General features: G+C 38.7%; 1 protein-coding gene across 1 annotated transcript in view; it reads right to left on the reverse strand.

Annotated features, from left to right (window-relative positions):
* Positions 1-200: 200 nt before the first annotated feature.
* CIRH1A (cirrhosis, autosomal recessive 1A (cirhin)) overlaps positions 201-22,609 on the reverse strand; it is a 37,441-nt gene continuing 15,032 nt past the window's right edge. The window contains exons 5-16 of the mRNA XM_006878660.1: positions 19,002-19,213; positions 15,217-15,388; positions 15,024-15,115; positions 11,382-11,478; positions 10,312-10,376; positions 8,401-8,523; positions 7,719-7,875; positions 6,127-6,233; positions 4,037-4,132; positions 2,626-2,811; positions 1,128-1,238; positions 201-317 (exon numbers count right to left, since the gene is read on the reverse strand). Of these exons, the coding sequence (XP_006878722.1) occupies positions 201-317; positions 1,128-1,238; positions 2,626-2,811; positions 4,037-4,132; positions 6,127-6,233; positions 7,719-7,875; positions 8,401-8,523; positions 10,312-10,376; positions 11,382-11,478; positions 15,024-15,115; positions 15,217-15,388; positions 19,002-19,213 (1,535 nt within the window). The remainder of the gene's footprint in view (positions 318-1,127; positions 1,239-2,625; positions 2,812-4,036; positions 4,133-6,126; positions 6,234-7,718; positions 7,876-8,400; positions 8,524-10,311; positions 10,377-11,381; positions 11,479-15,023; positions 15,116-15,216; positions 15,389-19,001; positions 19,214-22,609) is intronic.

A 22,609-nucleotide genomic window follows, 5' to 3' on the forward strand; every position in this document is an offset into this window, starting at 1 on the left:
TGACGAGGTACATACTCAGATGAGTATGCCATTTACAAATCCTTGATGTTTCAGTTCACTTTCATCTAATGAAGATAAATTACTGTTCATTATTCTGAAGAAAGTATTTACAACTAGTTGTAAAGAATAATTTTGTTTTATTAGCACAATCCGTGAAAAGAAATAGACAGTACAAGGAAAGGCACAGGATGTACCCTGTTTTAAGTTCCAAATTTCTTCTTTTTGATGGGTGGTGGGAGCTGAGCGATGATGTCATCCAGGGGCCGCTCCACGGCCACTAGTGTTCTTTCATCCAAGAGTTCCATGAAGAGGAGAGGCTGCAGGTCAGAAAGATGATCATGATTCTACCAAGAGTTCCAGGGGCTCCAGGGTAACCCTAACTAAGCCAACTCAGGCTAAAAGGTGTTCTACCTTGCTGGCAGCAGCACTGGGAAAGATTGGGAGGGAGCTTTTAACCAAGTTCACTTCAACAGAGGTTTCATTTTTCCTGGACAGAAAGTCTAGTATTCTCTAAATTCTTACGAATCAATGTTAACAGAGGGCTATGAGGTCTAAATTCTTCAGAACTCACAAGTGACAAATATATCAAGAAGTTAATCACAATAGAATAATTTTCAGACCTTCATTTTTTAAAAAAGGGGAAAAAAATTACAACTCTCCAAAATGATATCCCGGGATCCCACTTAGTAGTAGTATCTTAATAGGTATTTGTCTTATAAATAGTGAAAAGTCTGGCCTAAAAGGGGAAAACAGTAATGAATTCAATGCTTCTGGTTTTATTTGGAATTCCATCTTTGGAAGACTCTTTAACCAGAATTCAAATTCATAAGTCAACCTTAACAAAAACAAAGACTCCAGAGTGAATTCTAATATCATTTCTCACTATCAAAATATTTCGTTTGGGTTAAGAATGATGTGGATTTGTCTATCTACTGAGGAAAAAATAGTAAAATACAGATTACAGGAACTAGACATTAGACATCCTCAAAATGGTCACTTTTCTTCCCCAAAGCAGGTTCTTTGCATGGAAAAACAAAGGCACTCCTGTCTTCCAATTGTAAAGCTTATTACATTTTGACAGCATCATAAGTCAACAACTCCCCAGAATACAACACAACATGTCTTACCTTGTATTTCTTAGATATCTTAAAGGCATGGGTTGTACGCCTCCTAACGACATCTGATTCATTCGTGTGAGAAAGTGGATTGTAGAGTAAGGTTTTGTCATTTGGAAGAGGCTATAAAAAGACAAAAATATATTTTTTAAATCTTTACTTTTTTTAGCCTCCATGAGACAAAGGCTCTTGAATTTTTCAAGCAAACCCCACCTTCTAATCATATTATATACACACTACGTCCATGAATCTTCTGACTTCAGAAACAGAACTACAGCCACATCACAGGAGACTGGGGTAAGGCAAGAGAGTTGGCCATTTTGTAACAGCAGGATCAGAGGGCCATGCTGGGGCTTTGGCCTACTCTCATCAATCACGCTTTATGACACAGCCTCTGTACTTTCCAGACTCCCTAGTCACACACACCCCCCCACCCCCACCCCGCAACCTCCACCTTGGGACTGCAGCTTCCCAAGTACTAAAGTTCTCCTCAGGTGAAGCCCCATACAAACCACCCCCACTGATATTAATGACATCACTGAGAGATGGTCTCCTGCCAAGCGAATGATATTTTATCTCTGACTTCCTTGGGAAACTGCTCTGCCCAGCATGAGGAAGTGATGGACTTATCACCAACGCTTGAGAAAAATGATCTGGGCTGACTTATGAAGAGGCAGGCGAGTGGGAGGGGCCCTTCCTGTATCACTCATCCTGCAGAAAGCACTTGCCAGCCAGCCTGGCTTCCCACACCCAGAGGACACGGGCCCAGGAGAAGCGCTTCAGTGACACATCACCTTTACAGCCATCTGCTGCCTTCCCCTATTCCATCTACCCCCATCTCCACAGAGATACGAAAACAACATGTGCTGGTTGTAAGCTGGGCCCAAAGCACGTTGTGGGCATGGCCATAGCTCATAACACTAAGGAAAGTGCCGGTCCAGAAAAGACATGTAAATTTGGAGTGAATCAGCTGGCAGAGGCTAGAATCTAAAAGTGAAGAAGATGCTCATGTTCTACCTAAATCAGTCACGAAGAATGGAATTTTCCTAGCTGGGTTTTTTTCACGATATTAAGATTAAATTTGTAGGTATTTAACCATGAAGCACAAGTGGTCAGAATTTTATTAAGCACTGCCTTTGGTGAAATCTCATTTATCTAGCCATTCCAGAGCAGACATACAGAGGTCAAAGTGATTTAGGCAAATTAATGGTACCCCTCCCCCAAGAGGTCACTGACTCATCCTTTCCCACTCACGTGCTCAAAGGCACGAAAACAGTGCGGTCAGCAAAAGCAAGAAAACTAATGTCTGCCCCTCCCCTAAAAGCCTCAGCAAATATAAGAAATGAGAAGGAGGAAATGGGTAAAACATAAGCACTTCTCTATAGAAGATACCAGCAACCTTTATTCTGGTTCTTCTTCCTTTACTGTCCCTGTTGTTTTAGAACTGAATGACCCCTCAGTGGAGGACACTGAGTGAGATACGGATAGGAAGCAGTGGTAAAGAACTCACCAAAGACTTGTCGATGATGCAGAACATGTAGGTATCATGAAGAAGGATGTACATTGGTCTCTTGGGGTGAAAACTGATGTGTGTGATGGGAGTGTCCCTTTGGAGCCAAAGATAATGGAAGCCCTGTTTCTGAACGGTCCGGCTCCATTCTGTGTACTGCTTGTCTGGGATGCTGAACTCGAACACCTGCAGAAGGATATGATACAAAAGAAATAAAAGCTAGTACCCCAAAAAATCTGAAAATTATCTTCCTCACCTGAAATCAGAAAATATATTAAAAACCTGGCTGGCACAGTGCTCTATCTTAAGCTTTCCCAGTACTCTAGGACATGACCAAAACGTCCTCCAAAGAGAGGACATAATTTACAGTATGTGAGAGAGAGGCTCCCTGTGTCCTCACCACACTGTATCCCTATCAACTCTTAGACTTTTGCTTCTCTGACCATTAAACATTAGCCAACAAGTTTCAATAACAGAAGCACGTAAAAGATCAAATGTCAGTAAAAATGTCAGGTGGACATGATCAATATGTGTGACAAAGAATGTTACAGGTAGGTCTCTCAAATCTTTGGTCAAAGACACAAGTCCATGGCACAGAAACGAGAGATTGTGTTTTCAGCTAGAGTGTAAATGAAAATACTGTATGAGGGTAAAAACTGCTCCTTAAAGTAGTGCCTATAAACTGCCATGCAGGGCAGTCTAATACAACATGTTTTCCAGATCACATTTTATTTTATCCATGGTATAGCAAGTAGATATTATCCTATTTTATATATAAGGATGTAAGTATGTCAATAATGTCATATTGTGTTCATTAGACAGGGTATTTTAAATAACTCAATTAGTTATACTGGTATAAAAAAAGCACTAAACTAGGCTCTGTTTTGGGCTGAAATTGGGTACTTAAGCCTTTCAAATTCTTTCACTATGGTGTGATTTGCTCATCTGTGAATGTGAAGTAGAATGACACAATTTTTAGTCACTCACATCTTTCAAAATCCGATTTCAAAGGAAAATGTTATTTAAAAAACCCTAATTTCATCTCATATCCAGCCTGATACCTAGGTTCCTGTCATGTCTAGTCTAAGACAATCAGTGCCAGGCAAAAATTCTTCCACCTGCCTATGTTGCTTCAGAATCCCAAGTCCTTCATCATTCAAACTGTTCTCCATCAAGTCAAAGCACACTGCAGGCCTGAGTGGAGCCCAAACTATATCTGGCAGCTTTATGTCATACAAATGAGAAAACTTCCTTTGTACTGCTATCTCCAAAAAAAGGACCTCAAAATTGTCAGTATCTCAGCTTCCAGATTACTATATGGAAGAAAGGAATGAGGAAATGCGGTAAGGTCACACTTGTGAGTATTCGTTTGAAGTGGCCTGACAGCAGTGACTTGGAAGCCTCTCTTTACCTGTTGGTCTGAATGAGCGATGACAAGATTGTTGGTATTGGGAGCGATGGCCAGAGCAGTCACAGGGAAATTGTATGCAGGTACTGTGCAGTGAACCTATGAACAGATAAGAGAAGAAACTGTCTATGAGAAAGACCAATGATGTATGACAGTTTTTGACAATACTCCTAGGAACGCAGGGGGTTCTGAAGAAAATCTCATGAACTGTAGCCATTTCAGTACACTTCAATTTTTTTTTAAATAAAGCAAGAAGTTTGACTGTCTAGAAAATGGGAGCATTTACAGATATGAGCATTTTCTGTTACTAACTCCACCTCCATATGAACTGCTTGTAAAAGAAGTCATTAAACTGTAAACATAGCTCTTCACTAGATTTAAAAAGAATTAATGTCCAGGCATTAATTGTTACATACACAGGTATGTGTATCAATACACACGAATAATTGTAAAGCATCAGAAAAGGCTAAAAACAAGTGCTCAGTACATGCTCTTCAAATGTGTATTGGAGGCTTAGTTATGCATTAACAGGCAAACTTGTCAAATGCAGTCTGATATAATTTCAGTATGTTTTGGCAGTGTTTTCTTACCTGAATAACTTTTATAAGCATTTAAAAGGGTTCAATATTGAGCCAATGTATAAATGGATAGTACAATCATGAGTGATTTCACAGTGAAAACCTTGTTCTGCTATTCTTTTTCAAATTTCTGTTTCTGTTTAGTCTATAAGTACCTTGAGATTACAGTTTAAGCTATTAAAAGAAAATTCTTAGCATCTGCAACTATTCATTTATATAAGTAAGAATTTGAAAAGCAACGATGTCAATCTGGAGACTAAGGTGAGCCTAATCCTGGCCATGGTCTTCACAATTTACTTGCTATGCATCAGAAAGCTGGACAGTGACTAAGGATGACAGAAGAATCGACACCTTCGAGCTACGTTGCAGAAGAGTCCTGAATATACTATGGACCACCAAGAAAACCAAAGGGTGACACCAAGTTTTTCCCTTGGAACTAGGATTTTGAAGGCCCATCTCATATACTTTGGGCACATGGCTAGGAAAGACTGGTTCTTGGAGGACATCATGCTCAGAAGGATAGAGGGACCGTGCAGGAGGTGAAGACCCTAATGACGTGAATTGGTACAGTAACTGGGACAATGGGGGTAGGTATGTTGGATTTACTGAGACTGTCTCAGGACAGGGCAGGCTTCAGAGCGGTTGTACAGAGAGTTCTTATGGACTGCAGGTGATTTAATGGTACATAACAACAAGAATTTCCTTGCTATTCCTCCAGCCTCCTTAAAATACAGTAAAAAAAGCTAGGAGAGAACTCACCATTCATGAATTTCAAATATTTTTTTATGCACAAGTTATTTTTTTTACTGTTACTATTGACTTTAAAGGAGCTCTGGTTCTGCACTGCTAGCACTAAGGCACATAATTCTAATCCACCAGCTCCTCGACAAGCACAATTTTAAGCTTCTGAATATCCACTATGTTGGTTATTTATGAATTGACTTTTCAGTACACATCAACGCTAACTTTAAAATGAGCTCTAGGGGTGGGGGGATTATACAACAAAGAAATTTTTTTTTTCAAATAGAAGAGGAAATGGGGATGCAGGGAGGAAAATGTACAACAATAAACGAATGAAAACCCAAGTTCCCTATAAACTTTCATTAAAATCTCAATTAAAATAAATAAATAAGAGATCTCCAGTAGCCTAGTCCACAGGGCCCTGTACTGCTACCCTAAAGGCAGTACCTTTTTGGTGGTTAGAATCAGCAGTTTGGGAGAAAGATGGGCAATCTCTGTCCTTGCAATTTATAATCTTAGAAAACCTGCTGGAAGGTTAGTAATGAGCTGGTCTTGAAGGCAGCGAGTGAGTTCTACTGAGTTTCGATGTTAAACATTTTAGAATCTTGACATTATAAATAAAAAGTAAATGGATAAAATATGATTCCAAACCAAGGAATATCCTTAGTTTAAAAAGGCACTTTAAAATTCTGTATCATACCAATCTGTTTTAAATTTTACACGTGCAGAGACAACGTCCTCCAATAGAATAGTTCAACTCAATGCTGTACTTACCTTTAGCTGTTTTAAGCTGTAGACATGGACCCCAGCACTGGTACCTGATGCAGCCAGCCAATTCCCATCTGGGCTGACTGCCAAAAGACACATGGCCTCCACAGTCCCTGATGAAGCAGAAGTAAAGGCTCAGAATTGCGCCAGTGCCCACACCCAGTCCTATCCTGAATCGATAAAGCCCTCGATGGCCAAAGCCAATAAAATTCTCAAGGTTTTCAATCTTTTCACAGGAGAATTTGATAGTTTTCCAAGTAGGTTCTAGACATGACCCTATCCACTCTTTCCATTTAAGTAGCCACCCCTTCTGTTAAGCAGAATCAGACAGCTAAAGCTAAAGGCGTCACTTGCTCAGAATTAGTAAGAAATTGCCTACTGTGATAATGGAGATCAGAGTGGCATCTATCATAGAAAATATCTATCATTTAAACTAATTGCTTCCATCTCTTTTTCCTATCAAATGGTTGTCAGTCAAAGTTATAGACAAATAGCCAGTTCTACAGGCTTGAAGCACATCTTTAATTTACTGGGTGCCTGCTGGGTATTTAGCAGTAGGAAAGGTTGGATGTCCATTAGACTTGTCATCAAAGGATTTTAAACCAATTCGGTAACAATAAGACTCAATAGGGGGGAAAGAAAGAAAGAAAAGGGGCAAAAAAACCCAGATAGTGATGTTACATGCCATACACATACTGTAGATAACACTCCTGAATGATGAGAAAGAGCCGTAATAAAACACAGAATAGATGCTAAAAGATAAATGGGAATGGGTAGAAAAGGAGAGAGGTTGTGAAGAAATCAAATTATTACAAAACTAGTGAAATGAAAGATGACAAAGTTACATGCATAATGCAGAGCTTGATTTCACTAAAAAGTCAGTTTTGTAAAGTCTAATATGAATGTATGCATGTGCTCAGCAAATGTTGTCAATTTAATTGATATGGCTCCTAACTCAGTTTCTTCTCTTGCTATTTCAGAAGCAGCTTACAAAAAGGAAGCTTAAGAGCTCATTTTGCAAACTAATGGTATCTGAGTGACAGTGATTAGAGATAAGGACAATGGGAAGAATTTTGAGAACTACAGAAGAGATCAGATGAAGCCTGGTACTAAGCCCTCAGTAGAGGAGTGAGCAATAGCTAGCAAAACACACACACTCTCTCATAAGCATCATCATGTTGTCAGAGAACACGGAAAAATGGGCTGAAATAAATGGCATATGTTAGGGTATCTTCATTTCTATAAAAACAATAATGTCCACATGCAAAATAAATACAAATATTACTGGTAGTTATTTCTGGGTGCCAACATTACAAATGATCTTAATTGTCTTCTTGTTCTGTTAACAACTCTAAGGTCCCAAATAAAAAAAACCAAAAACCCAATGAGAAAAGAGTAGGTGTAAGGAACATTTCAGATCTCATCAAGTGGCTTCGTTTGCCAGAGATCTCCTCCCACTTTAAACTGCAAACATGAGTGTTTAACTGCAGAGTAGGGAATGGCATGAGTGAAACCAGGACAATGAGGCATGCAGGGACAAAAAGGGGACACATTAGACATAGACATCGTTCTCTCTCCTATGATGAGAGACTACTCACCTGACTGGGGTGGGAAAGTATGTAGATGCTTAAAGTGTCCTCCTGACAGCTGGTTGACATGGAGACATCCTTGATTTGATGCCACAAATAGCTTGGTGGAATCTTCAGAAAACAGAATTTGAAGAGCAGAGCGAAGGAACGCTGGCATTTTGGGGACCTTCAGAAGAGCCAATAGTAAAATTCAGTAAATGAGAAAGGTGACTGATAGCAAGACTATTAGAAACAGTGCATTCACGGGAAGGCGTCAATCAGATCAATGCTTCCTGCCTTTAAAAAGCCCAAAATGGGGGGGGGGGGGGGGGGGGGGGGGGAGCCAGGTCGGGGCAGAGCAATGAAATACCTGAAGATGAGGGTCGGGGGGGAAGGAGCCCAAAAGGAACAAAACATGGATGTGTCTTCGATATGTATTAAATTCTCCATCATGGAAATAACTTAGTCATATATGAAACCATTTAAGTCTAAACTTTACTGCCACTTCCTAGCATTTCCCTAATCCTCCAAATTCATAATCAAGTAAAAATGGAAATAAACTTTTTTATAACCACCATCTCTAAATAGCTTTATATTCTATGCATACCACCATTTCTAAATAGCTTTATATTCTATGCATAACCATTTCCCCTAAATATCACACACAAATTTCTCTGCGTTCAGTTAGACAGGCTGGACTTTGGACACTTACCCTTTGGAGGCTAATGTTGTCATGCTCATAACTCAATCGGTAGAGAAAGAATCGCGATGTTGTAGAATAGGCTATCCAATTTCCACATGGTGAGATACGGCTACAAATAATGTTCTCAGGACACTGGTAATATTAAGAATCAGAATGAGCATTCAAGCAAAACATGACACCAGGGCTTTGAACCAGTTCATTCTGGTTTAACCCTCTGTAGACAATTTTTTCATTTCCATCCCAGATGCTGAATTAGAATCTACATGTCTACAAGATCTTATGTACATAATAATCACCTGGGATTTTATTAACAGGTAGATTCAGAGTTAGTGTACACAGGATGAAATGGCAATTTACACCAGGGGACTGAATCAGAATGAATCAATTCAAAACTCTTGACAATAATGATAAGTTTCTGTGTGACACGAATCTGCAAGTCTGTGCCATTATGGACATAGTCACAAGAACTTAAAAACACAATTCTGACACTCATGCTGTGCGTCATTTTGATTAGTGTGGAGGAAAAGCACTATCTATATGTGGTGGCTTCGATTTCCAAAACAAGAATGAAAGCTGATGAATATACATCTCAACCCTTTTAACATTACATACATAGGGCTTCACACTAAACTTCAAATTTGGATGGAAAGGAAAGTGATGAACAATTATGATATATCACCTCACCCTAGTAACAATAGTAAAGTTCAACAGAGGAGCAAACAACAAATGCTGGAGAGAAAGACCCTTGATAAGATGGATTGATTCAGTGACTAGGGTAATAGGAGTGGGTTTGTCAGAGACAGTAAGATTGGCACAAGTTAGAGCAGGGTTTAGGGCTGTTGTACAGAGGGTCGCTATGAGTTGCTGATGACTCAATGGCACATTACAACATCTCTCTCACAAACACACACACGCACACACATACACTCTCTCTCCATTTATAAAGATATGAGAGGATAAGCAACTGATCAATTAAAAATAATTCAGAGGATGAGACCAGAATTAAGAGTAGCAAACAATAAACTTTTATCATTTGAACTCTTTACAGTGGGACTATAGTCCCAACTATTTGTGTAATTAAAATTTAAAGAAAAATATAAATAATTTTGCATAGTATACTCTAATGGGTAGACTTTTTTCTCAAAGAATATAAAAAGAATTGGCAATAATTATCTATGGATATACAACTGGAAATGTGAGATCAATGGAAGATTAGTTTTTCACTGTATACTCTTCAGGATTATTTGAATTTTACATGACAAGATTCCAGAAAAAGCAATGCATAGTAAAGTGGACTGTGGACTTGTGAGTGTGTATTATATAACAATATTTTTTTTTCTTTTCAAAAAGAAAAGTGAACTGGGCGGAGGGGTGGGCAGGGAGGAAAATGCAACAATGAATGAATGGGGGGAAAATTAAATGGCAAGAATATGCTGTAAAAATAAATAAATATATATGCTGCATAAAAAAAGTGAAATAAAGTCATATTCAGGGTTGGTTATACTCTTTTGAAAATTCATGCATGGAACAAACACAGTTTCAGCTTCTTACCCTGTTTCAGTAAAAATTTTTAAGAATCAAGAATAAATGAATAACCGACATCATTTTCAAAAGAAAAGACAAGTTGGTTTTGTACAGGAAAAAAAATATAAATAAACAACTTTTAAAAAGTTATAACCTTAAAAAAAAATGCATGTTTTTACATTAACATCAAAAGGAGAAAATTAATTTGCTGTATTCATTCATTCATGCAGCAATTTCAGAATGCTCAACTTTGCTATCATAGAAAACTTGGTTCTCATAACAGCACTTCATTCAAGTACTTTTATTAATTGTTTATACAGCTTAGGATATGAATTCTAAAAAGGTAAAGGTGAAAATTGTTCTGGATTGCAAAGTGAGAGGAACAATTAAACTTACCTTTGTCTTGAGCTGCAGTAAATGATCTGCATTTCTAGAGAGTGGAAGAACATCCCCATTCCTTCCTAAAACAAGAAATTTCTCTGAGAATTTTCTGGTACAGAGTCCAAAGAATGTTACACTGCTAATCCAAATGCTGTGCCTCTTTGGTGGTTCAAATTCACCAGGCATTACAATAGAGAAAGATGGCCTGTCTTCTCTTGTGTGATTTAGACTCTGAAAACCTGCTGGGGTTGATCCCAACTCAACAGCCTAACAGTAAATTTTGTATCTCTTTAAGTATTTCCCCCTCCAATATTACTTTTCTCCTTCTGAAAAATTGTTTCTGGGTAGAATGGAAAATTAGCAACATAACAGGGAGCTCTTAAGGCCTTAGTGGATAAGGAGTTGGCATTGTCAATCCAAAGAAAAATGGTGTGAATCTATCAGCTGTTCTACAGGAAGAAGATGGGCAATCCCTCCCCGCGCAATTTACCACCTTTGAAAACCTGCTGGAGGGTATGATTCAATCCCAAATTGACAGCATACAACATCAACTACCCACAGGAGGCATGCAAATAGGCAGAAGTCGTTTTATGTAGCCCAGATTTCAATTAACTGCAAGTAACTGCCTCTGATACCTGTCAGAGTCTGCTCTGGGCCAGAACACAACATTTTAGAACCTAATGATAAAATATCTAACCTACTAGAATCTGTTCCAAATACTTCCTTAACATGTCATACAAAAGGTCCTGAGGCTGTCAACCCTGCAAGATCCATGCATTCTTTTTCATGCAGGATCATATTTACCCACCATTTAATGCCATGTTTCAAAAGCTTGTTTTCAATCCAAGTAAGTTAGGGCAACTATGATTCCATAAAGCTCACCTCACTCTGTAGGACCATGAAAAGTAGTTCAGCGTTCAACTAACAAGTCTACCCCTCAGAATAATTAATTTCTAGTGAGGAAAAAACATTAACTCCAGTGGACACAGAAAAATCACTATCCATTTTTTTCACAACCAAGATTTCAATTTGATTCTGATTTTAGGTTTTATTCTCTATAGGGTTTTCATTGTGGAAAATCTCACCTGTTGCAACTGTGGATCCTAATCGCCAAAGTTCCAAGTGATGAGCAAATTGGAAAAGGAGAAGTTGCCTCTTCTTAGAACAGGAAATAAGACTTCGCTGTTGGCAAGAACAGAGAAGTGATGAGCCAGGGTCAACTGCCTCAGTGCTAGAAACAGTAGCAATTATCTTAGAACATTCTTTATTGTCAAAATCTACTTGAGAACTATTTCAGATACTATTATATGCCAGGCACAACTAAGAAGTTTATAATCTAAGAGGATGACATAAAATGAAATAGGCAATCATATCACAGTGAGCAAAGAACTTACACATACATTAACACTGTGGAGTGAAAAGAGGATATCTAACCTATCCTCTTCAATTACTTCCTAAACATCTGAAAGTTGCACAATGAATAAGGATGACAAAAAATCGAGGCGTTTAAGTTGTGGTATTCAAGAAGCTGTTATTCCTGTTAGGTGCTGTTGCGATGAGGACGACTCAAAGTGATCCTATGAACAACAAATCAACCGTGTCCTACTCTGTGCCATCCTCACAATCTCTGACACGCTCAAGCCCACTGACATAGCCACTGGGTCAACCTACCTAGTTGAGAGACATTCTCTCCTTTGCTGACCCTCCACCTTTCCAAGCATGATGTCCTTCTCCAAAGAATAGGCTCTCCTAGCAACATGTCTAATGTATGTGAGACAAAGCTTTATCACCTTTGCCTCCAAGGAGCATGCTAGCTGTACCTTCTCCAAGACCTTTTATTTGTTCGTGTTGCAGTCCGTGGGATGGATAATCAGTACTCTCCTCCAAAACCACAGCTCAAAGGTATCACTTTTTCTGTCATTCATATTCACCGTCCAGCTCTCAGATGAACATCAAGTGACAGAAAAGACCATGGCCTGAATCAGGAGCACCTTAGTCCTCAAAAGTACATCACTGCTCAATAATTTAAAGAAGTCCGAATACAAATTTTTCTAGTGCAATATATTGCCTGATCTCCTGCTAGTACCAAGGGTACTGATTATGGATCCAAGTATGAAGTCACTGACAGTTTTAATCTTTTCTCCATCTATCATGATTCTGCATTAATTACTGGGTCCAGTAGCAAGAATTTTTGTTTTCTTGATGTTGAGATGCAATCTATATTGAAAGCTGCAGTTTTAAACTTTTGCAGCTGCTTCAAAGCCTCCTGACTTTCAGCAAGCAGAGATGTGTTATTTGCCTAATAAAGGTTACTGGTAACTCCTGCTCCAATCCTAATACCACATTCTTGTCTTCTTAAACAGTCCAGCTACTTAAATAATTTCCTCAGTCTACAAATTAAAAAGGCATGGAGAAAGGATACAATCCTGACAAACTTTTCTTAATTTTAAATCATGTAGTGCTTCCTTGCATTGTTTGCACCACAGCCTCTTGGTCTAGGTATACATTTGCCCTGAACACAATTAAGTGTTCTAGAATTCACATTCTTCTCAATGTTAACCATAATTTGTTATGATCCAAAGAGTAAAATGCCTGTGCAAAGTCAATAACATACAGACAGATATTCTTCTGGTATTCTTTGGTTTTAGCCAGGATCCATCTGACAATAGTAGTGATATCCCTGGTGCCACAGTGTCTTCTAACCACAACTTGAAAGTCTAGAAGTTCCCTATTTATGTACTGGTTTAGCTATTTTTTACTTATATTCAGTAGTATTTTGTTTGATGTGATATTACAGATATTGTCCTATAATTTCCACATTTTCCATTCAATCATCCATCTTGGGAATGGGAACAAATATGGATCTCTTCCAGTCAGTCGGCCAGAGAGCACATAGAGTGGGCACAGATAGTAAGCATGCCTGTCCAGGGCTGGATGTTAGCTGAAACATCTCAACTGGTATACTCTCAATTTCTGGGGCCTTATTTTTCTGTCAATGCCTTCAGTGCAGCTTGGACTTCTTTCATTACCCCTGGCTCTACTTATATGATATTTCCTGAAATATTTCAGTGGTAGTCAATTCTTTTTTAATTAGAAAAGCAGTATTAAAGAAGAGTGCTGAATAATCTAGACTGCTAAAAGTGCAGGAAGTGCAACCAGGGTGCTTCTCGGATGCAAAGATGGTAAAACTTCATCTCACATACTGTGGCATGTGGTGAGGAGGGGCCAGTCCTTTGAAAAGCATATCCTACTGGGAAAGGTTAAGGAAAAAATGGGTAGAAACAGTGACTGTAACAAGGACTCAAGAATATCAGAGATGGCAAGAACAACACAGGATAAAGCAAGGTGCAGACTACTGTTCACAGTGTTGCTATGAGTGGTACCTGACTTGAAGGCTCACCACAATGACGAATCTATTCTTTGGGGGTCATGACAGGAGGCCTAGATGAAGTTCTTGGTAAAGACTAGTCAGACAAGGAAGGCAGAGCAGCACATTCCAAGCAGAGATGGCCTGTGAAGTGGCTTAAAAGTAAAAGAGTGTGAAGGAATGAGGAGTCTTTCAGAATGGTTAGCCTGAGTGGATGTGACGGGGTAGGATTTATACAGAAAGAAAAGTGAAAGAAGCTGAATACCAGGGCCAGATCATAACAAAAGAATTATATGTCTTTGTGCCAGAGGCAACAGAGACCAAGCAAAGGCTTCTAAGCATGGAATAATGAACAAAAAGTTGCTTTTTAAACAGAACAGTGAAAAAGAGATTAGAATGGTATCAACAAACAAAAGGAGATCATTAGGGAGCTACCACAACATCGAGAAAAGATCAAAACTAGTGGGATAATGGCAATGTAGACAAAAAGAAATTACTAGATTCAATATAGTGAGGAAGTAGATTTAATAAAGTTTACGGATGGAGGGTTGGAAAAATTGAAGGTAGAGCAAGACTTCACGCTTTGGAAGGTTAACAACTGTCGTCAAATCACAAATAACGTACAGGTGACTCTCCAGTAAGTGTTCTGAGGTTGTAAATTGTACTACTCATCTTTCTCCAGAGGAGGAGCTGGTGGATTAGAACCACTGCATATATGCCTTTGGGTTAGCAGACAACTCTTCACCCACTAGGCCACAAGAACATCCTCTTTGGGAGGTAGTACATCAGACATGAAAGGGAATTATTAGAGCCTGAATCTTCCTGCATCCATCCAGAATTTCTTTTTTTAAAAAAGCAGAAGGGGTGCAAAGAGGGCTAATCTATTTATGTATGAGTGTTTTGTTTTCTTCTTGTGTACCGTCAAGTCAGATCCAACTGGCACGGGAGGAGATTGCCCCTCCTTCTCCAGCAGAGCATCTGGTGGATTCAAAACACGTGCCTTCAGTATTGCAATGCAATTTCTTGGCCACAAGACCACCAGAGCTCCCTGGTCTAATCTATTTTTAAAAAGACAAAATAAAACAAATAGAGAAACAAATATAAGGCCTATAATCCAACACTCTCTAAAAAAGGAAAAATGTTTACTTCAAAACTGAAAGGACTTAAAAATGCTGCTATAAACCTTTTGCTCCTACAAGTATCTTTCAAAAAGGCATGCTTCAGAGGCAGAAAAAAGAAGTAGCTACAATGTTCTTCAAATTTTTCCCACGAAGTGTTAGCTGTGCTCCGCCTGGGATGAAAAGGGAAGAGGGGCTGAGGGGCTCGTGGAAACGTAGGAGAAAGGCACAATGATACTTACATGAGGGAAGGTGATTTTCCGGAGAGCAGCATCATAATTCTTTACCTCCACCTTTTCCATGAGAGGACGAATAACTAAATGGGTGTCTGTGCCTGGGATGAATGGAGGGAAGATGGTTCACAGAATTAGAAAAAACCTTGCCTTAAAATAATGAGTGGGACAGAGGGAAGAACAGTCCTGGGAGGGCACCCACCTCCAGAGATGAGTGCTGTTGGGCTGTGGGCCACAGTACGAACATCATGAGTGTGATGCTGGAACGGCTTAGTTCGCACCCACTGCTTCTCGCTGCTGCTGGAAGTCACAGAGACCAGCTGAAAATGGAATACTGTCCCTTCGGCTGTGCCCACCACGAAACTGTCTTCTTGCTGAGAAATTAAATCATTAAGGAGGTTATTTTTAGCAAAAACAGGGCTCAGCTGGGGAAAAAAGTCCCCTGAGGTTTTCTGCCTAGGTGCTCAGGGAAAACATCTATTCCTAGAGTGTGAAAACAGTTTACAGGGGTCTTTCTTCTTCAGAAGTTAAGATTTCTTTTGAAGAACAAGCTCAGGCATAGATAATAGTGTGCCCTCATTGACAAAATTAACAATATAGCCTCTCAAATTATACTAAGACTTTTCATACCCACAGACTACCAAAATAAACCACATACACACACATATTAAACCACTGCCATCAAGTTGATTCATACTCCACAGAACAGAGTAGAAATGCCCCCAAAATTTCCAAAGCTATAATCTTTGTAGTAGTAATTGGGTTTGAGCCACTAACCATTCAATTAGCAAATACTTTAACCAGTTACAAGAGCTATATACATACTTTCTGGTGCTGTTGTTACGTATCACTAAGTAAGAACTGACTCACAACTAACTCTCCAGTGGGTTTTCAGAGGGAGTAAATCACATGGGAGGAAACTGCCTATCTTCTTCCTGTGGAGCTGGTAGTGGATTTGAACTGCGTGCCTTCAGGTTGGCAGCACAGCTCCTTACAACCAGGACATACTAGACTCCACTGCCTTTAACAAGAAATATACTATTTATACGAGAAAAAGAAAAATTGTTTTTAAAGACACCAAAAAAGTACACCAAGTTCTTGAATCAAAAATATTATTAACAGTTCAACTCAAAGCCACACTCACTGCCTTCAAGTCAATTCCAACTCATAGCAACCCTCCATCAGGTTTCCAAGGTTGCAAACCTTAATGGTAAAAAGAGACCTTGCAATAACAAATGGTGGTGGGGTTTTTTTTTACAGTGAACTAGGGATTAGGAAGGAAAATGTGCAACAATGAATGGATGACAATCCAACTTTTCTGTAAACTTATGTTAAAATCACAATTAAAAAAGAAAAGAGTCCTTTCCATAAGGAAAGCTAGAAAACCTGGATAATTTATATAGATAAAGGAAAACTGGATCTAGATCTGTGTGTCGTAACAAATTCCAAATGAACCGGATTTCTATTATGTAAAAAACAGAAACTATGAAAAAACTAGAAAGTAAAAGCAAATGCTCACATAAACTCAGGGTAGAAAAGATTAGATAGCAGAAGGATTTCCTTCAGACCACTCACCATTTATAAGTGATCCGGCCTGACTGGAGAGGGCACCAGGGACACACACACACACACCCCCCCCCCACTAAGTAGTAAAAAAACCAAAAGACAAATTGAGGGAAAATATTTATAACTCATAATAGCACAAATGGAAAACTTCCAAGAAATGAAGATTAACACAACTAAAAAAAATGGCTCTTAAATATATAAAAAGGAACTCATACAAACTTAAGTGCAAACTGAAACTGTGATTACTGCTTTTTCCCAATTAGCTAAATGCCAGAAAGTGCTGTAGCAGTAGCTGTGACAAGACAGGAAATAGACACACACAGCTGGGCAGAGGTTAAAATGAAAACACCAAGAGGGGAAGGATGATTTGGAAAGCTGTAATCAAAATTACAAATATACATACCTTTAATCTGCTAAGTATAAACTGAGCCACAGTATTGTTTATAATGATCAAAGGCTGAATAACTTTTACAGTCACTAGTAATGGGCTATTACAGAAAAGCATTAGGGAGCTCTGGTGGCCTAATATTAAGACGTTGCACTGCCAACCCAGAGAGAGGCACTCTGAACCTACCAGCTACTCCTCAGTATGATAGGCAATCTCCTCCCATGTGATTTACAGCCTCTGAAAACTCACTGGAGGGTCAGCTATACTGGAAGGTCAGTTCTGATTAGACAGCACACAACAATAGTAACAAGAAAAAGTATTATACAATCATCCAGTAGAATATTATAGGTAATATACAAAAAAAAAAAAGTGAAGATTTCATTTAAGTAGATTGTTTCATAGAGGAAGAAAGTACAAAATTAATTTTATTATTAATAAAAAGATTTCTATAAAAATATACCTACATGGTTAGCAATAACTAAGTCACTTACAATTCACATTGACTCTACAGGACACAATATAGTTTCCAAGGCCGCAAATCTTTAGAGGAGATGAATGTCTTATCTTTCTCCCCTGAAGTGGCTGGTGAGTTCAAACTGTCAAACTTTTAGTTAACAAGTGAATTCATATAAAAGTAGTAGTAAAATGTGAACTAACAGGAGGTAGGAGTGTGAAGGAAGCTTTATATTTACAGTTAGTTAGCTCTTTACATCCATGGACTCAATCAACCATAGATTGAAAATATTAAATGAAAATAAAGTAAGTCGTCGAGGCAATCCTCTAAAGCTGAAAGAGCTTAATATACCTATATTATTAGCTATTATAAGTAATCCAGAGATCAGTTCAAGTATTTAGTAGGATGAGCTAAAGCTATACGCAAATGTTAGCATCATTTTACTATTAACTTAAAGCACCTGAGATTTTGGTATCTATGGGGGGTGTGTCTCAGAACAGTTCCATGTAAATAAAAGGATTGACTGTATTTTTTTATGCTTTTGATTTTAAAGTATATGAATACTAAAAATAAATAAAAACATGACTTCAAATGATAACAGGAAAAACAGGTAAATTCTCTCTCAGGTTTTGAAAAAAACTATGGACACAGAAAATGAAATTCTACAAATGTTCCTTGATTTTCTGAAGAGTGGGACTCAGTGACTAATGGAAATAAAACCTTTTTATAGCTACCAGAGATAATTTTAGGTAAATTATTAAATTTAATAAAAGCATATAAACAGTGAGAAAGTTACTGTTGATTATTTTTTCAGTCCTACTAGGATCTTTAAGACATCAATTTAGGGCTATATATTTTGTCTCTAGTACTTAATTTCCTCTTTTAAGAAATCTTATTAACACTATTTTCTTATACAGTTGACCCTTGAACAATGTGAGAGTTAAGGGTGTTGTATTAGCAATGTACTGCTTTATTGTTATCCCAACATCAAGTGGAGGAAAAAATTTAAGTATATAATAAGTGAATTCATGCAGTCCAAACCCATTTTGTTGAAGGGTAAACTGTATTTAAAAAGAAATATATATGTAAGCTTTTTAAGATGCAACTAAAATAAAAAAAAAAAAGGAATGCTTTTATAAAAAAATAAAGCAGTATAAAGAAACATAAGGAATGTAAAGTGGTTGTCAGAAGACTGAAACCTGAGAAATGCCTTTGCAGATGGCAGATGGGAAGCAGCAGAGCAAAGCAAACGATGCCTCTCAGGGTTGCTCCAGGTCCCTGGTGCCCTCTCCAATCAGGCTGGATCACTTGTAAATGGTGAGTGGTCTGAAGGAAATCCTTCTGCTATCTAATCTTTTCTAGAAATATTCAGTAACTGAGAACTAACTGTCCAGGGAATGTCCAGGGAAAGTGAGTCCAGAGAACTGATGTGTTTCCACCTGTATTTTTCTAAATTCCTCTTTATCCAGGACGAGATTGAGGACACAGAAACCATGTCTGTGGGGTAGCTCTGACTCTGTCCTCTCTACTTAATGTCTCAACTTGTACTTCAACTATGAAAAGCAATGACTAGACTTACATCAGACACGGCAATGGACTGCACATCAGCACTGGAGACGAGATGGCTCTTCACAAGTGTCCCGGTAGCTGAGTCCCAGAACTGCACTTTCCCAGCAGAGTCCACACTTATGACAGTGCCATCTGACAAGAAGGCCACGCCCCAGACGATGCACTTCCGTTTAGACACACCCATGTAGCGTCTATCCACAATCATCTTATGAGTAGTATTTCCTGAAAAGTAAGAAAAGTCCACACTTGGATAGTATTCAAATTTCTCCCTTGTTCTTCAAAAATCACCTGTGGGAGGCATAATGTGAAGTAGTGGCTCAAGTATAAACAGGTAAATGATGGCGAACTCCCTCACTATTGGATTCCAAAAATGGTTACCTAAAGACAAGAGAAAATGGGGGGAAAAGAAACCATAGAGGAGCTAAAATGAAAAAGTGCATTTAAAACTTCCACTTAAAATGGGGTGCGTGCACACCTCCCCCCACCCCTCTAGACATTTTCAAAGCCCACAGGAAATGGAGAGAGGACAAGAGCGGCAAAATGTTGGGAAATGGGAGGCTGACTGTGATGACTGACTTGGAAGAGCCATAAAACTAAGTAGTAAAACAAAAATGAGGAAAGCTGAGAAGCCAACATATTTGTGTCATAGAATCCTCAGAAGACTCAAGAATTGGTGAGTCTAGTATAATTCTAGATGTGGAAGTGGTGTTAAGAGGAAAAACAGCTTAAAAGTGAGTTTACCAACAGAATATCTCTGAAGAAGGAAACCAGGCACACTTGAGTACCACCACAAAATAAGGTTAAAGGAATATTTACTTAAGTGAACGGTTTTTCTTTTTCTTAAAATGGGACAGCCAGGCTTATATTCACCGGGCAAGAAACTAAAAAATCATTTCTAACGACTATGACCAACATAAAGGCAAAGAATGGAAAGCCTGACTAAAAAAGCCAGGATGCTATAAATTAATATTGTTGTTGTTGTTATATGCCAAATAAGTCACCTGCAACTGATAGCGACTCTATGTACAATAGCACTAAACCCTGCTTTGTCCTGTGCCAATCTGTCTCCAATACACCTACCCCAATTACCGCAGTCACTGAATCAATCCAATTCACAGAAGGTATTTCTCTCCTGTACCTCCACCCTCCTAAGCATGACATCCAGCTCCAAGGATTGGTCCCTCCGTGCAAAATGTTCAAAGTGTCAGATGACGCTTCAGAATCTTTGCCTCCAAGGAGCAGCTTGGCTCTTAACCCTCTCTAGCACAAATCTGTTCATTCTTTTAGCAGTCCATGGTATATTCAATACTCTTCTCCAACACCTCAAATGCATCAATTCTCCTATCACCCCTAGTCATTGTCCAGCTCTGACACATAGCAAGTGATTGTAAAGACCATGTACTGTATCAGGTACACTTTATTCTCCAGAGTGACATCACTACTCTTCAGTACTTTGGAGAGGTCTCTAGCAGCAGACTTTCCCGTTGCATTAAGTTTTTTAATTTCCTGGCTGCTGGTGCCAAGAGTGTTGACTGTGAAGCCAAGCAAACTAAAGCCGTTAACAATCTCAATCTCTTCACCATCCATATTGATGATGCCAATTGGCCCAGTAGTGATAATCTTCTTGATATGAGCCTCAATCCATATTGAAGACTGCAGTCCTTGACCATCTGCAGCAAGCACTTCAGGTCCTCCTCAGTTTCAGCAAGCAGGGGTGTGTCATCTGCATAAAGCAGAGTGTTGATTAATCTTCCTCCAATCCTGACGTGACACTTTTCCTCATACAGCCCAGCCTCCTGGATAATCAGTTCTGCATATAGACTGAAAAGATATGGAGACAGGACCCATCGCTGGCATACACCCTTCCCAACTTTGAATCATGCAGTGTTTCCTTGATCTGTTCTGACGACTGCCTTCTGGGATTCCCATTCATCTTAGAGTTAGCCACAGTTTTTTTGTGATCCACACAGTCAAATGCCTTTGCATAATCAATGAAACACAGGTAAGTATTCCTCTAGTACTCCCTGCTTTCAGCCAAGATTCAACATTAGCTACAATATCCCTAAAACTACAACCCCTTCTAAACCGAGCCAGCACTTCTGGCAGTTCTCTGCTGACATGCTGTTCCAGTCATTTTTGCATAGTCTTCAGCAGGATCTTGCTTGCATGTAGTATTAAAAATACTGTTCAATCATTTCCACACTGTTGGATCACCTTTCTTTAGAACGGGAACAAATATAGATCTCTTCCAGTCAGCTGTCCTCCAGATTTCTTGACACAACATGGTGGGCACATCCAGGGCAGTACCTGTTAGTTGAAATATGTCAAATGATATACCATCAATTCCTGGGCCTTATTTTTTGCCAATTCTTTCAAAGCAGCTTGAACTTCTTCCTTCACCACCACAGGCTCTTGTTCATATGTTATTTCATGAAATTCTTCTGTGTCTGCCAATTCCTTTCAGTACAGTGACTCTGATTACTCTTTCCATCTTCTTTTAATGCTTCCTGGATCATTTTATATTCGGCCCAGAGGATCCTTAAATATTTCAACTCAAGGTTTGTTCTTCAGTTCCTTGAGCTTAAGAAATGCTGACTCCTGAATTGGCAGAAATTAAAAAGCACAACAGACAATAAAAACTCTCCCAGAAAACAGAAGAAGTCAAAGAGATGGAAATAAGAGGGATAAAACAGACAAGGAAATTAGAAGAGCCAATATCCAAATAAAACAGACTCTAGAAAGAAAATATGGGGGGAAGAGAAACTAATTTATAAAAACAATTCTAAGAATTTTTCACAAAAATAAAAAAAAAACATGAAACCTATTCAGTATATCCAAGTATAATGGATAATACCCACACACCAAACTACCACTACCACATTTCAGAGCAATGAAAATAGAACTTCCAGAAAACAAAAACAATAAACCTTCAAAATCTCATCATACTTAGTGTAACACTACTAGAGGCTGGGAGATAATAGAGCCGTGGCCTGAAAATCCTAAAGGAAAATCATTTTCAACCTAGAATTCTTTTCTGTTCACCCTTTCTCAGGATCCACCAAAACAAAGGACTACACCAGGAAAACGAGACATGGAACCTAAGGATCCTACCCAAAAGAGAAGTAAAGGGGAAAATGAATCTGAATAGAGATCAAGATCTTACAGTTGTGCAACACACAATTATGTGCATAGAATAGGTCAGAATCTCTGGGAGAGACTAGATAATAAAAGTGCCAGAAAAAGGAACTTTAATGAGTTTGGGAATGAACTCATGATATATACAATGAAGCAATAAAGAAGAGAAAGAAAACAAAGTCAATGGCAAACAAACTGTCCAACAAAGGAAAACTATATTATGCAACTAGTATTTATATAGTCCTAATGATGTAAATAATTTAATCAAAGATGTAATTACATACTGCAAGAGTCAGGAAGTCTATGGTAAAAGCTAAAGAGGGCTAAATAATGTAAAGTCAATGAATAATGGTCTTATAGTGAAATCAATGTAGCTTCTAAGCTATGGAAGGATTAGAGAGAAATAGTAGAGAACCAATTTATAGCAAGAGCGATGCAGTGCCAGCGAGAGCGACGCAGTGCGAGAACGCCGCCGCCAGACAG

Source organism: Elephantulus edwardii, unplaced genomic scaffold (genome assembly GCF_000299155.1).
Source record: "Elephantulus edwardii isolate Elephantulus edwardi_28Jun2011 unplaced genomic scaffold, EleEdw1.0 scaffold00001, whole genome shotgun sequence".
In the NCBI taxonomy this organism is placed as follows: Eukaryota; Metazoa; Chordata; class Mammalia; order Macroscelidea; family Macroscelididae; genus Elephantulus; species Elephantulus edwardii.